Source organism: Biomphalaria glabrata, chromosome 2 (assembly GCF_947242115.1).
Source record: "Biomphalaria glabrata chromosome 2, xgBioGlab47.1, whole genome shotgun sequence".
Classification (NCBI taxonomy): domain Eukaryota; kingdom Metazoa; phylum Mollusca; class Gastropoda; family Planorbidae; genus Biomphalaria; species Biomphalaria glabrata.
Window position 1 is genome coordinate 63,874,134 of NC_074712.1, and position 15,605 is coordinate 63,889,738.

Genomic DNA, 15,605 nt, shown 5'->3' on the forward strand with positions numbered 1-15,605 from the left:
TTAAACTGCGTCTTGTTCTACAGGGAACCCAGCTATTAAATAGGAATAAACAATCCAAATGTTTTATTTCCGCAAACATTTTAAAAATAATTTTCTTATTTCTTCGATGAAAGATTTACGAATGCATTGAAATATGTATTTAGATCAATTACTGATTATAAAATCTGTATGCTGTGGATCTGAATGTCATTATCTTTTAGCTATAATCTTTGCACTGTTATCACAAATCACAACACTGTGTTTGAACACTACTTTATTTAAATACATTTTGAACAAAAATGTGTCAGCAAAATTGGTTTCTATTTTTGAGAACGGAGTATTTTTTTAATCACAACAAATTTCCACTAAGGCCCTAAGGATCAATACAGCAGTCTTGTTCTAAGTCTTTATGCTATAATCTGGCTGCTATTATCTGGCTGTTATAATCTGGCTGCTATTATCTGGCTGCTATTATCTGGCTGCTATAATCGGGCTGCTATTATCTGGCTGCTATAATATGGCTGCTATTATCTGGCTGCTATTATCTGGCTGCTATTATCTGGCTGCTATTATCTGGCTGCTATTATCTTTATGCTTTTATCTTTAAAATATGACCAGTATGCTTAGAAATATTTTCAAACGGTGGATTTATAGTGCCATTCATTTGATATGAATATTTAGGTCACGTTGGTCATAGACTTAGGGGCCTTTGACGAGACCTTCCTTGGCCAGAACCTCTACAACGAACTTGAACTCAGCACACAGAACGCTGTCACCATCGCTGATGACGATGGTCTGTTTGACATTCCAGGAGCTGGCGCTCCCGTATCTTTCACTCTGCCTCGCCTGAATTTCAGCTGCTCTGGGGGCAGAGTGTTTACCTCGGCAACATATTCTTGCGGTGAGTAGAATTCATTGAAACACAGCGGGGTGGAAGGCTGGTGCTCTGAATCGTTTCTGAGACGCAAAAAGAAATTTTAAAATCTCTCTCTATATATAAGTCTCTACGTCGCCCAACCATGCGGGACACGCACGCACGCCGACTCTCTAACCCTCGATGTAAAAGTCATGGAAAGATAAATCTTAAGCGGCGAAAGAGAGCGCGGCTAAAATTTTAAAAATAATAGGGGGGGGACAAGTAATCTTCTCTGTATATATAATTCTCTACGAGGTTTTCACCCGTCACTAAATAGCGGCGTATGCTACGCCGCGGGTCGGCTATAGCTTGTTATATATATATATTTATTAGTAAAATAAATCAATTTGAGTTTTAAGATAGACTAAAATGGGTTAGGATAATGTCAAAAAAAATTTACATTATGGACCAGAACATTGAAAAGAAATGTAAGGTATAATTGTAAAAGCGTGAGTAATTTAATGTCACACACTTATATCACAATGATTAAATTGTAGACTGAATAAGCGCACTAGATGTTTAAAAGTATAAATGATTAGAAATACTAATTCCGCAGTAAGAGTCTCGATATAAAGCTACTGACTTTTTGTTTGTTCTTTCCAATCATGTATCTTCTAGAGCATTAACGTGTACAATTTCCAAAAAAGGGAAGTAACCAGATTAATACTTTTAAAGCTATTCTCCCCCCCCCCCCAGATAGATTGAGAGATGAGGTCACACCATTCGCAGATTGACATGATAAAGCATAACACTAGAGAGCTTCCATTAAACCAGGGGTTCTCAACCTGTGGGTCGCGACCCCGTGAGGGGTTGAATGACGCTTTGTCCAGGGGTCGCCTTAGAGTAGACCATCGAAAATATGGGTTGTATCTAGTGTAGGCCTATTCTTCTATTGCTGTGTATGTTATGGAAGGGGGGGGGAGGTAGTGGCAGAGTGGGGGGATAGTAAAAAGGGGTCGTCAACCTTAAAAGGTTGAGAACCGCTGCATTAAACCAACGCCACTCTGTATTGCGTTACATAATTCGCTTAAAAAATACTCCTACATTACTTGTCATTATTTTAAGCATATGTTTTAACTCTTTATAAGTAAATAATAAATTAACTAGATAAGCTTTATAAAACAATGAATAAAATATTTCTACCAGTTGTATGCGGTCCAGGCTATCGATACAAGAATGAAACATTGGAGTGTGAGGTTTGCTCAGTCGGTACATATCAAGATGCACTGATGGCTTTTACCTGCTCGAAGTGTCCAGCTGGAACCACCACTATTAAGTCAGCTGCCACATCATCAGACCTGTGCATAGGTTAGTATATCAATTTTACATTTACATTTTTATGTTGAATGGCTGCCTGTTCGTGGGGTATGCGCTCTGGACTGTCACCAGGAGGGTTTAGATTGGTTCTAATCATGTTGAGAATGGAATTTATAATGGTATGGTTGACCCTGGAGGTAAATCAGAGTTAGTACTTCTATACTAATTTTGAGACAAAAAGAAAATCCGCCGCCGAGGACAGACGCAGACGGCGAAAAGAAAGTCTTAGTCGACCACGGCGGACAATTGTTATGCTTGCGGTGGAAGTGGCAAAATATATTGGTCACAGCTGGGGCTACGTAGCCACGGGAAATAATGCACTCTTCATTGATCTTCGGACTCAAAGACAAGCCTTATTATTAATTTTGGATCACACATTTTAAAAAAAAATAGATTTTAGCTTTTTGGAAAGACAGACGTGACACTGACAGTAATGGTGACAGACTGACCAATCAGCTGTTGTGTGAGTGTGTGCGCTGACAGTCGTGACCAGTGACCTGGAAACCACTCCCCGTGTTGACTGGACTGGGAGAGTTGTTGAATAGGGGAGAATGTCTGGTTAGTTATATGATGTAAACCTAAGAGTTGAAGCTAGGTGCTGAAACAAATGATACATACATATATTAAACATAAATGAATAAACAGCACCAGGGACCAAGTTTTTTAAGAGAGAAAGTAGTGAATTAAACCTGTGACTCGAACCTGTGACTCCGGATTCGACACCACCGCCTAGCGATAACGCTCCAAGCGATGATGAGAATGACGAGAATGAGATGTGTGTTATGAACAAGTCGCTGTAAGATTCACAACTTTGGGTCGACCGGGAGGGAGGGGGGCGAAACAGTATTTTTTACAAAGCTAACATCAACTTACTCTGTCTGTCTGTCTGTCTGTCTGGTGCACATTTTGAACACGTTAGTTCTCCCACTTTCCAGTCTCGGATCAAGCTGAAACTTTACACAATTAATTCATTGTCGATGACAACAAGTGATTCAATAAAAAAAAAAGTAACCAGTTAGTTAATTAATTAGTAGTAATTAATTACTTTTTTTTAAATATAGAATTAGGGAGCAAAATCGTGCAGTATTGAGCGATATGGCAGTAATTGCTTTCTCTTATATAAGCAGGTTTTTTTTAAAGTACTTTTTTTTATATTTGCTTGTTTAAACTTATACTTGTGAATGGACCTCATTCACCAATCGGAAACAAACAACATTTAGCCACATGATTCTATTTATCTTCTATATTGACTGCTGTCAATCAAAACAAGAACGGAGCGGTACAAAAACTCGTTCGTACCTCACTCGGTCAGACTCTATCACCGCCACTCATTGATCAGGGAACATGAAATGCACCAAGATACCTGTGTGTAGTCGCTGAATGAACTCTTTATGTTGTCTGTTGTATTTATGTGTATTTTTTTCTGTTGTGTTGTCTTTATGTGAGAAACGAGTCCTTGTAATCACAACAAATTTCTGTAAGGATCAATAAAGCAGTCTTAGTCTTAGTCTTAATTCATAAAGGCTGTCACGTGATACGTATTTTTCATTGTTTTATTAATATTTTGACGTGGCTAAATGTGTTTATTTACGATTGGTGAATGAGGTTTATTGTGACTCCACCGAAAACAAATTTATTCCCTTCAACAGCGACCGCCCCCCTGCCCCCCCCCCTCACCCCGATCCGCCAGTGATGAAGAAGCCCTATACAAGTATCATGTCTTGTACCATAAAAGTTGCCAGTTAATTTTGATATTTTATTAACAGAGATTTGTTCACCTGGCAGCATGTCGACACAGAAGACTGGGTTAGCCCCCTGCTCCCCATGTGACGTGGGCACCTACCAGAATGAATCCATGGCCAAGTCCTGCGTCGTCTGTCCGTTCGGAATGACCACGCTCTCTAACGGCTCAGTGTCCGTAGCGGAATGTCAGTGTAAGTCACAAGCACATCATTAGAGTTACAATCATATTCAAAGACTACTCGCAAAGACAGAAAGATAAAGGCACATTTCTTATTCCATATGCTAGGACAAATGTGTACAAATGCTCTTTCTTCCCTAGTGCTATTAGAGCATGGAATGGGTTGTTTGAGCTAGCCAAGAAAACCAGTGACCTGGGAGAGTTTAAGTCATTGGTTAACATGCATGACTAGATCGTCATAGGGACAAGCATGGGACGTAATTGTCTTCTTTTTTTGAAGTAACGTCTGTAATTTATAAGATACGATAAGTGACAAGAACTTGATATATGTTCTCCTGTCAGTTAACGAGAATGTCATGTGGCCAGCACAACGACAAACCGCCTTTACTTTTGTCCAACTATTGTCAGGTACCCATTAGAGCTGTGTGGACTCAGAGGCGCCCTAAAGATCCCGAAATTAAAAAAATCCAGTCTTGACCAGGATTCGAACTTGGGACACCCTCATTTCGGATGCCAAGCGCTTTATCACTCAGCCACCAAAATTCATAAGTCGATATACGTTTAAATCAAAGCTACCCAAGCAGGGGTTGACATTACTCCTGAGATGATGTTTCTAGACTCATATTATCTAGACTCTGTATTTTCTAGAAACATTATTTTTAGATTAAAAGTTATGATACTGATCTTTTGTTTTATCTCCGAAGTTTTCAACATACGCTTGGCCAAGGACAGACCAGTAGCAGACGTGACCTTGCCAACCCTGACCTCAGGTTCCGCAACATTTATGATGTGGGTGCATCTGCCCGTTCTTAATCCTACAATGTCCCTGACATTCAACCTTGACCCAAGCGTCGATCAGACGGGAAGCGCCTACTTTACGATTGGTCATGTGAAATTATATCTAGACCTTGAAGAAACCTCACTGATAAGGTTGGTGAGATTTTTAAACTGTACACAAGGAACAAAAATAGGGACTTTAATCTCATAGCATTAGTCACAGTGTGTGTTGAAGAGAGAGAGAGAGAGAGAGAGAGAGAGAGAAAGACAGAGACTTCTTCATCCGTCTCTTCATTTGCAAACAATTAAGATTCCTATTCGTCTATATAAAATGTTTTTGTTTTGTAAAATGTTTTACATGTTTTGGGTGTTCCTTTCGAGCTTAACTCTTTCTCTCCGTAATTATTTACCACACTCTGGTGGAATCGACGCTGGGATCGTCAGTTAGGAGAGAAAGAGTTAAGATAGTCCAACCCCCTCCCCCACCCGGCAGGACGACGGGTGGTGGCAGCGGACAGGTTATGAACCCGGGACCATCGTCAAGTCCAAACGACAGCCCAGCGCGCATGCCACACGACCAGACAGCCATCTTTTTCCTAGTGGATGAGCTCACCCTGAATGTGTGTGTGTGTTTTGCTTGATTACGTCATATTGTGAACTTTGCAGAACTTGGTATCACGTGACTCTCATCTTGACACAAGGGAACACAACTCTGGTTGTAGATGGAGAGGCAATGAACTTCACAGCAGACGAACTAGCAGACGAGACATCGTTAGGTTTTACTGCATCGGACACTATCAAATGTACGTCTTTGATATACAGCATGTATGTTTTTTTTTTTTTTATTTGAGACCTTAATACAGGAAATGTTAAGTTTATCTATTTTAATACTCACCATCTTACACTAGTTTAGTTTCGCTGTATGGCATGACTACACATTCAATTCAGTAAACTGGTCAAGTAGGTCAGACAAGAAAAAAAAACACGTTTCAGATGTCCAGCAAAGCTGTTGAGACCCTGACCAGATGTTGTGTAAAAGGTCAAATTTTTCCCAGTCAATGGACCTCATTCACCAATCATAAATAAACACATTTAGCCACGTCATAATATTGATAAAACAATGAAAAACACGTATCACGTGACAGCCACGATGGATGACATAATTTGTATAGAAGGTATATAGAATCACGTGGCTAAATGTTGTTTGTTTACGATTGGTGAATGAGGTCCATAGCGGGATTTAGGAACTCCAGTCTAGGACTACTGCGGGGACCTTCGACAATAGCGAGCTTTGACGCCTACTGAGCCGAATAAATCATTGTCTCTCTCCCCCCCACCCCCCTCTACCAGTCACATGGCATAAATGTCTTTTGTCACAATTTTCGTCTGTCAACTTTTAAAAGTTTATATTTAAAAAAAATAAAATAAATCACTGCATTGAATTTATATGTTTTGATTACATCTAGCGCTACCCACTTGCAGTACAATTTTAGCCTACATTTGAATTAATATTGATATTAATATAAATTCACATTGGATTGCACCCATTTTAAGTTGTCTTTTTTTCATTGATTATAAAACGGATTTTTTTTTTAAGCGTAAGACGAAACTGCGGTATTTTTTTTTCTTTTTTGTTTATACAAATCTGTCTGTCTGGTACAATTGTTTTTCACGTCATTTCTCCCATAGCCAATCCAGGATCAAGTTGAAACCTAACACACGTATTTATTGTATGTATAATGAAACACGAATCAGTCAAAAGTTAAGCAATTATTCATTGAATTATTGGTAATTTATCATTATGTTTGATATCGAAAAGGGAAATAATCGAATCGAACAATATTTAGAAGATTGGACTGTGGAGTTATTCCCCTTAGATACGTTTTTTTGTTTGTTTTAAAGTTGTTTTTTATTTTGCTTGTTTACATTTTGTTCCGCCAGCTGTGGTCATCACCGGTGTCCAGTTGTCCAATTCTATTCTGAGTTTGGAAGAAATCACTCAATACTCACAATCATGTCACAAAAGATTGGACGATAATGTGCTGATGGTCAGCAAGCCGGACAAATCCCTTATCACACCCAGTACCTGTGATGGTCAGTGTCAAGTGGTCACTTACTATCAGTGTGTCTAATCATTTTGACTAAATTAATAGATATTGATTCTTTTTTTTTTAATTTGTTTATATTTGTCTTGTTATTTTTAGAAATTTCTTAGCGGGAATTCCCCTAGGGCCAGAAGCGTAGCTAGGAATTTTCATCGTTTGGGGCCCGGGGAGGGGGGGGGCCTTAACATCTTTGGAGGCTAGAGCATTTTAGCTCATTTGGCCCCCCACCTCAAGTGGGAGTTCAGGGTTGAGGGGGGTTCAAATTCTCCCCCATACAAGCTACGCCACTACCTAGAGCTTAAATCTGCAATAAGGCAGAATAAGATCCTACAGTTACTTAATAAAAGCAAACCTAAGTTTTTTTCAAACTAAAATAAACATCTTGTTTTTAAGTTTATGATTTAATTAATATTTAAAAAGAAAAAACAATGACCAAGCAACTATTTTTCGCGATACTTCGAGGTGAATAAAAATAAATAACAATAATAATCTTTATTGTCCGTAATGAAATTTGTCTTACATCCAATAAAATATTTCGTTTCAGACACAAATAATTGTGACGATCAGACGTGTAATCATCATGGTTTTTGTGTGGACGGAGCTGACCACGTGACCTGTGTCTGCGATGACCCGTGGTACGGCAGCTTGTGCGAGAAAGTGCCAGACTACTGCAACGAAAATCAGTGTCACAATGAATCGATTTGCATCAGCGAGACAGACCTGAAGAAATACACATGTCAGTGCAGTTCTGGTCGTAAAGGGACACTATGTCAAGAACTAGCCGGTAATGTTTTTTGTTTGTTTGTTTGTTTGTTGTCCCACTGGCTAGCTCCTATTAGAGCACTGTACATTTGCATACTAACATTGGCGTAGCTAGGGGAGGGTCAGGACCGTCTGGTGTTGTAGAGTCCAGTTCAAGTTCAGTACACTACAGTGGTTATCTTATCTTATATAATACAGACGTTACTTCAAAAAAGAAGATGATTACGTCCTACGCGTCATGCATTTAGTCATGCATATTGACCAATGACTTAAATTCTGCCAAGTCACTGGTTTTCCTGGCTAGCTCAGGCAACCCATTCCATGCTCTAATAGCACTAGGGAAGAAGGAGTATTTGTACAAATTTGTCCTAGCATATGGGACGAGGAATGTGCCTTTATCTTTGTGTCTTTCAGAGTATTTTATTAAATTTTGTTTTTGTATTTGAAGATTATGGTTCAGTGTTTTATGTATTATTGCTACTTTACTTTTGAGCCTTCTGTCCTGAAGGCTTTCTAAATTTAGTGATTTTACTAAAGGTGTTACTCTAGTCAAATGTGAATATTCGTTTGTTATGAATCTCACTGGTCTATTTTGTGTCTGTTCTAGTTTCTTAATGTTTTCTTGAGTTGAGGGGTCCCAAACGGAGGATGCATATTCTATTATTGGCCTAACCAAGGTTAAATAACATTTTTAGTTTTATGTTCTTATTTGATTTATAGAAATTTCTTTTAATAAATCCTAATGCTTTGTTTGATTTTTTTTGTAGTTTCATCAATATGTGGATTCCATGATAGTTTTTCATTTATTATAACACCTAGGTATTTTGCGTTTTTAGTCTGTGTTACTGGTTTGCCATGAATAAGATAAGTGGAATTAATTTGTTTTTAGTTTTTTTGTTACTCTGTTATTCTGTTAGAAGCTTCGTGATGACAGTTATACATCATTTGGTTGTTCGTTTAGTTGTTGTGAGCCCCAGGCCTTTGACTTTGACACGGACTCATAACATATGCAACACTTCAAGAAACAGCAGGGATGCACTAAGAATAAGATATCTATGGCCTCCTTCAGTCGCGAAGAGACTATGGATCATCTCATGGAAATGAGATTGTCACAACGTGTGTTGTGGTGCCGGGGATTTCACTTGAATTAAAATAGTTGAATAAATGACGATCTAGTATTCACAATAAAAGATTCTTTGTTAAAACACAACTCTGGAACTTTATTTAAATATAAAACGTAAGTACAGCTTATGTACAAGTTACAGATCAACAAGCACAAATAATATTACAAAGGCTTTAAATCAGAGCCCTTAGAAAACGTGACTGTCTATTAGGACATTTTTTCATCGACTGGCGTTCTTTCTACTCTCGTCAATTCTCTGGCGCTAACTCTTTTTTTTTTTAAATGTCTTTATTTATTTTCAAATCAACCAATAGATTTGCAACATCGTAATTACGTCTCGGGTAAAACCTGAGGCGCTGTCAAGGATCTAGATTTGTGAGGTAATTCCTGAGGCTCAGTCAAGGGTTTATATTTCTATTTACACATAAGCTTTTAAATGTGAAATATACAAATAAATCTATAATGGCATCTGTGACAGAGATGAATGCCTGGGCATTAGCTGTGTTCGGAACGATGTCGCCCACACATCAGTTCCCCCTCACTTCACGCAGCTGATGTATCCAAAGGAACGGCAGTGCCGATACAGTTTGGGTTCAGCGGCGTCGCAGGTTTTGCCAGAGTGTAGCACTGGGTGCTGCAAACTGCCTTAGGGTCGCCAGCTCCTGAGTTTTCCTCAGGGTTGACTCCCGAAGCCTTTCCCATGATTGGGTATAGCTGCAAGGCAGCAGAGGTTTGAATTCAGAGTTTTCCTTCTCCTAGGTGGGTAGCCAGCCATGGCTAACGAGCCCCTCCTGCACGAAGCTTACTGATTATGGCGCCAGTTACTCGCCTTTGTCCCTTCTCCTGTTAGTGAGAACAGTTCCGCCGGACTCAATATCTGAGCCACACGTGAAGACCAGGAGTTGGAATGGTTGTCAGAGGCTATTTGAGACACATGCCATTAGGAAGCATTTTATAGGTAGTGGAGTGCTTACATCCATTACCACTTCCGGCAATGATAACCTTCCGGAACCAAGAATAAGATATATTTAATAAGGAAATGTGAATAATTATAACTGTAGATAACGCCAACAAAATATGAATCCCTAAATATACATCAACTATAAAAAAAAACAACTGCCTTATATTGTACTCCTACTTTTCAATCACAAAAACTCCGGTCCCTGACAACAATAACAAAAAAACTCAAGGGCCGTCACCCCACTTTACCTAGTCAACCAATGAAATAATAATAAATAAACATAGAATTCATCAAATCTTACAACCAAGGTTACTTCAAAAAAGAAGATGATTACGTCCTACGCGTCATGCATTTGGGCAGTTGTTTGAGACAAACATCTATAAAAAAGCTAACAAGATCCTCGAAATAAAGAATCACCCTTTGTGTCAGGATTTTGTGATTTTACCATCACAAAAGAGATACAAGACACCGATAGCAAAAACAAACAGACACAAACACTCTTTTGTTCCCCTGGCAATCAAATCATTAAATAAGAACAACCTGGTATAAACTTTGTCACATGTAAATTATGAGTGAGTCTGATGTGAATGTACACCTTGGTTTCTTATAGTTATAATGTTTTTTGTTTGGTGTAATGCACAATTTGTAAGACAAATTTCCTTATGGATAATAAAGATTATTATTAGTATTATTATTTAGTCATGCATATGCATGACGCATATTACCCTTTGTATATGTTTTGTGTAGTCTAATACAAAGACTTTAATCCACTTTCTATGCTTCATAAACTTGATTGGTATAAAATGTTTATTTGTAATGTATATTTACAGTGAACGGTCTGTGGAGTGAGTGGGAACCCTGGGGTGCTTGCACGGCGCCCTGTGGTCAAGGCGAGAGAACGCGTCACAGAGCATGTGACAACCCGCCCCCTGACCCGGAAGGAGAACCCTGCACCGGCGAGGACGAAAGGATCGAGTCTTGTGTTGGAACTCAATGTCCAGGTTCAACAATGGATTATTTGCTCTTTTAAAAAACAAGATGATTGAGAGGTTCTTAAACAAAGTTGAAGCTTACAATGTTTGAAACAGCTGCTTTTATAAACAGATTTTTTTAAAAATCGATTTTGTAAAGCACGTCTTTAATGTTCTGGCATAGGCTACTCAGTACGCTCTGGTTCAAACCTCTGTAGAAATGTGGGTGGGGGAGGTGGAGGTGGAGGTAGGCCTATCTGGGAGAACATTTTTGTGCTGCCTTTAGGCGCCCAGCAAACAAAACTGATGCCACTGTCGCTTCGGCACACATCACTTTAGTCCAGGGGTTCTCAACCTGTGGGTCGCGACCCCCTTGGGGGGTCGATTGACATTTTGCCAGTGGTCGCCTAAGACCATCGAAAATATGGATTGTTGTTGTCTATTCTTCTATTGCTGTGTATGTGGGGGGGGGGGGGTCGCGGCAGAGTGGGGGATTGTAAAAAGGGGTCGCCCAGCATAAAAGGTTGAGAACCGCTGCTTTAGTCAGTATTCTTTTGTTTGTAAACATTAATTCAAGGGAAGCAATCATGATGGAGATTTGCTTTTTTGGAGAATTTTATGAAAACAATGAAATTAAAATAACAATTAAAAGAAAATAAACATTCTGTTTTAGATATTACCACTTCTAGTGTTTAAACAGTACTTGCCTAATCGCACAAAGTATGTTTCATATTTTATTCCATAGGTTCTGATCAGTTGATTAGATTAAAACAATTACAAAGTTTAACATTACAATGTCATACTTTTAATTTTGCACATATGCTATATCTATTCTTTAATATGTATATTTCTCAAACCGGAAAAGGACACGATTTAAAAATATATATGTAAGATTAGAACCATAGACCTATGATTTCCACTGATTAGTAATTTGTATTAAATTAAAATACATTAATTAAAAAAGTGAGATAACTCATTAAAATTCTTTATAAATTTGATTGTCTGTCTTAGCTTACCATACTGCCCTATATAACGTGGTCATTTCTCCACAGTGCTGTATGGTCAATGGGGGCAGTGGTCAAACTGGACATGTTCTGTCACCTGCGGGACCGGGCTAGAGAGTAGGACCAGGGAGTGCATCAGTCTGTCCCCTGAAGATGGGGGCAAGTGTCTGGGTGACGCTGACCAACAGAGACCCTGCAACCTGTCAGCATGTCCGAGTGAGTATACTCACATTTTAAATCCACCTAGTGGGGCAGCGATAGGGCATTGAAAAGTTTCAATTTTAATAAATTTAACATTGGCTTGGCTAGTGCATATGTCCGTTTTTGTGGTCTCGTCAAGCGTGTAGATTCAGAAAGTGGGACATCTTAGCTTAGTAGATCAATCCGTGTTTTCTTATTCAGTACTAGTCGACCGGCGGCGTAGCATGCGCCGCTAATTTGCAGGGCCAACCACTGCAACCTATGCAACCGCAGTGGGCCCAGCACTTTTATAGGACCCGCGCTAATTTTAGGTGTATAAATTATTAAATTAAACCATTTTATAACTTAAAACAGATTTCCCGCGGCCTCCTGTCGATTTAACAGGTCCCTCCGTCCGAGTTGCAAAAATAAAAGAGTGATCTTTCCATTGTGTCCAAACTCTTGAGCGTGCTCTGTCGCTTCGATAGTTACTACAGAGTAGATTACTTCCCCCTCCCCCTATTTTTAACGTGAGGTAGAAATAATAAAAAAAGAGTGATACTGCAACGGTCCTGCCCTGCTATGTTGTGACTACGTGTTCTCTCCCCTCCCCTCTTGTTTTCTCGTGGACTATCCGCAGAGTGATCTTTCCTTTACTCCTTACTACTCGTTTAAACTGTTGAGGGAAGAAGAGAATTATATATATATACACAACTGTTGAACTTGATGACTGACTGATTGACTCTCGCATTTCTACTCCACAAACAAATTCTATTACATAATTGATTGTTCCAATCATTCAATCACAACTTAATTTACTGTATCCATTGTTTGATTACAAATTTGGTAGAATAATAGCTAGACATTTTAAGTCACCAATTATTATAGCTATTGTATAGCGCTACTTTCATGCTTATAGCATGCTCAGAGCGCTTTGGTCCAATCTCATTTGTGGACCAGTTGGGGGGGGGGGGAAAGGGGTATCTAGGAGTTGGTTTTCCGTGCTGCCTTTAGGCGTTCAGTAAACACAGCTTTGCCCGAGTCGGGTGTCGAACCTCGAGCTCCCTTCTAGGTAGCCAAGCCAAGCCAAGTTCAAGCGTACTTAGCCTCTCGACCACGCTTCCCACCGATGTATATATTACATGGCCGCCTGGTCGTGTGGTAGGCACTCTTCACTGTGGTCCCAGGTTTGAGCCCCTACCCACCGCCATTCCCCTCCGTCCAATGGGAGGTTCCACTAGGAAGGAACATCTGAACCAAACCAAAACAAAACAAAACAATTTATCTGTACTTGCATTAGGGAAAAGACAAAATTAGTTTTGTCTAATAAAAGGGAGATAAGTATTATGTAAAGTTAATATATTCTAAATGCATTCCAAATTTTGTGTCAAATAGTGGTATTGTACCACATAGCTGACTGGTCGTGTGGTAACGCTCTGGAATATATTCTCGATGGTCCCAGGTTTGAATCCTCCGCCGCCACCACCCCTACCTCCCACCGTCCTGCAGGAGATTAGGGCTAAGATGTAGTAATCTTCAATATCCGACACATATAAATAAAATAAACAACACAAGTGTAAGTAACATTTGTCTAGAAAGAATATTTTTCTTATAGCTCTATTAGCCAGATGCTATTAAAAGTCTGTGGAGCTGAGCAACATGGGCGATGGAGGGTAATTTGGTAATTGAAAAGGTTGCTTAAAAAATTTCTGATGGAAACAATATTCTTTGATTTCTTTTTTTTTTCCAATATTCATATTCAGTTGATGGTCAGTTTGGCGACTGGACAACGTGGTCACCATGCAGTACAACATGTGGAGGTGGGGTGATGACCAGAGATCGGAAATGTGACAGCCCAGCCCCGAGCCAAGGAGGACAGGACTGCAACATGAGTGAAGCGAGAGACACCAAGTCGTGTAATCAACAAGCGTGTCCAGGTAAACAATTAGCGTAGAGTAAAATTTAAAGTCCATCAGTTAAACCGATCCCATTATTGTTGGAGTCTTTTCAATTGACGTGCAAACGGAGGGTTGAATAGGGTTGCCTTGGGGGGCATGGTGGCTGAGTGATAGAGCGTTTGGCTTCTGAACCAAGGAGTCTCAGGTTCGAATGTTGCTAAAGGCTGGCATTTTGAGTTTCAGTATTTTTAGGAAGCCATCCAACGTTAACGGGTACTAAGTCTAAGACTGCTTTATTGATCCTTATGGAAATTTGTTGTGGTTACAAGGACTCGTTTGTCATATACAGACAACACAACAGAAACATACACACATAAATAGAACAGACACAACATAAAGAGTTCATTCAGCGACTACACACACATACATCTTGGTCCTTTTCATGTTTCTTGATCAACGAGTGGCGTTAATACAGTCTGACCGATTAAGGAACGGACGGGTTTTTGTACCGCTCGGTTCCTGTCTTGATAGATAGAAGTCGCCCACTTGACATTAGTACCAGACATTAGTTGTGGAAAGTAAAGGCATTTGGACGTTGTTCTTCTCAAATGACCTCCTTGTGAACCGTCGACCATAGAAACAGATAAGGTTTACATCTGCACCATACTTTGCAAGGTCTGAAAGGGAAACTGTACTTTGAATGGAGATGCCTTGATCTGTGGACGTGTTCAATGTCTGTCCAATTCCAACTTTTTAATGCTTCAGTTAGCTCTTCGTTCTGCATCTCTCAGAGGTGACCCACAACTCACGTCTGCCAAATCGTTTGGAGTAAATATTGAAAAGAAAAAAACAGAAGTCGGTCAAGAGCGAGGCGGCAAATATCGCAAAATTTGTTTTGATCCCAAAGTGTCCATTACTCATGTGGACAAAGCTTCGCAAGACTTTAATAGATTTCTGATCCCCCCCCCCCCACCCCAGACGTTTTCCAATCCCTTTAAAGTTCCATTCTTCTTCTTCTTCTAGCCAGCTTTATTGCTGTGAGCTCTTTTGCAGACTGTGCCAAGGAAAAAAAAAGGTGTGCTGTTTTCTTCAGTTGTTCAGCACTGACGTACAGGGTGTTGGTTATGTTGGGCTGTAGTGGAAGTAGGTAAGGTTCCATAAAGAATCCACTTGACCAAGAACAGTGGTGCATTGAGAGACATCCGAGATGAATTTAGCAGACGCAAGCCCGTCATGGGCGTTATAGTTATAAAATCAACTTTGTGTTAAGAAAGACGTCTTGATGAGGAAGTGTTTTTTTTTTGTCTCGTAAAATTCGAGTTCAATCACGTGAGCGGAAACGATGTGAAATGACGATATTGTGCAGATGCCTCTCTGAAAAAACGGTTTAAATTTTAAAAGGTTTTACTTTGAAGATGAAACAACGTCATCGGAAAATATTTTAACTTTCAAAACGTCGGTAATACATTTGTTTTCCTTGGTTACTATTTTAACATAGACTTATGACTACATTGAAAATATTTTTTGCTTTAAAAATATGGGTGTGCGCGCCTCACAGTTTGAGAAACGCTAACTTAATTGTACCGGGTACCTAAACCTAAAACAAAATTTACCCCTCCTTACGATCCATCTCTCTTCTCTGTGTGTGTGTGTGTATCTGATTCCCTCAGAGTGTAGGTGCTCCACTATCA

At 39.5% G+C, this 15,605-nt stretch overlaps 1 protein-coding gene across 1 annotated transcript in view; it reads left to right on the forward strand.

The window, feature by feature from the left end:
* The window catches only part of LOC106053773 (sushi, von Willebrand factor type A, EGF and pentraxin domain-containing protein 1-like), a 53,510-nt gene that overhangs the window by 25,645 nt on the left and 12,260 nt on the right, over positions 1 to 15,605 (forward strand). The window contains exons 15-24 of the mRNA XM_056021921.1: positions 661 to 880; positions 2,042 to 2,203; positions 3,979 to 4,146; positions 4,838 to 5,063; positions 5,577 to 5,713; positions 6,852 to 7,004; positions 7,560 to 7,799; positions 10,692 to 10,862; positions 11,885 to 12,052; positions 13,780 to 13,953. Coding sequence (XP_055877896.1) covers positions 661 to 880; positions 2,042 to 2,203; positions 3,979 to 4,146; positions 4,838 to 5,063; positions 5,577 to 5,713; positions 6,852 to 7,004; positions 7,560 to 7,799; positions 10,692 to 10,862; positions 11,885 to 12,052; positions 13,780 to 13,953 — 1,819 coding nt within the window. The remainder of the gene's footprint in view (positions 1 to 660; positions 881 to 2,041; positions 2,204 to 3,978; positions 4,147 to 4,837; positions 5,064 to 5,576; positions 5,714 to 6,851; positions 7,005 to 7,559; positions 7,800 to 10,691; positions 10,863 to 11,884; positions 12,053 to 13,779; positions 13,954 to 15,605) is intronic.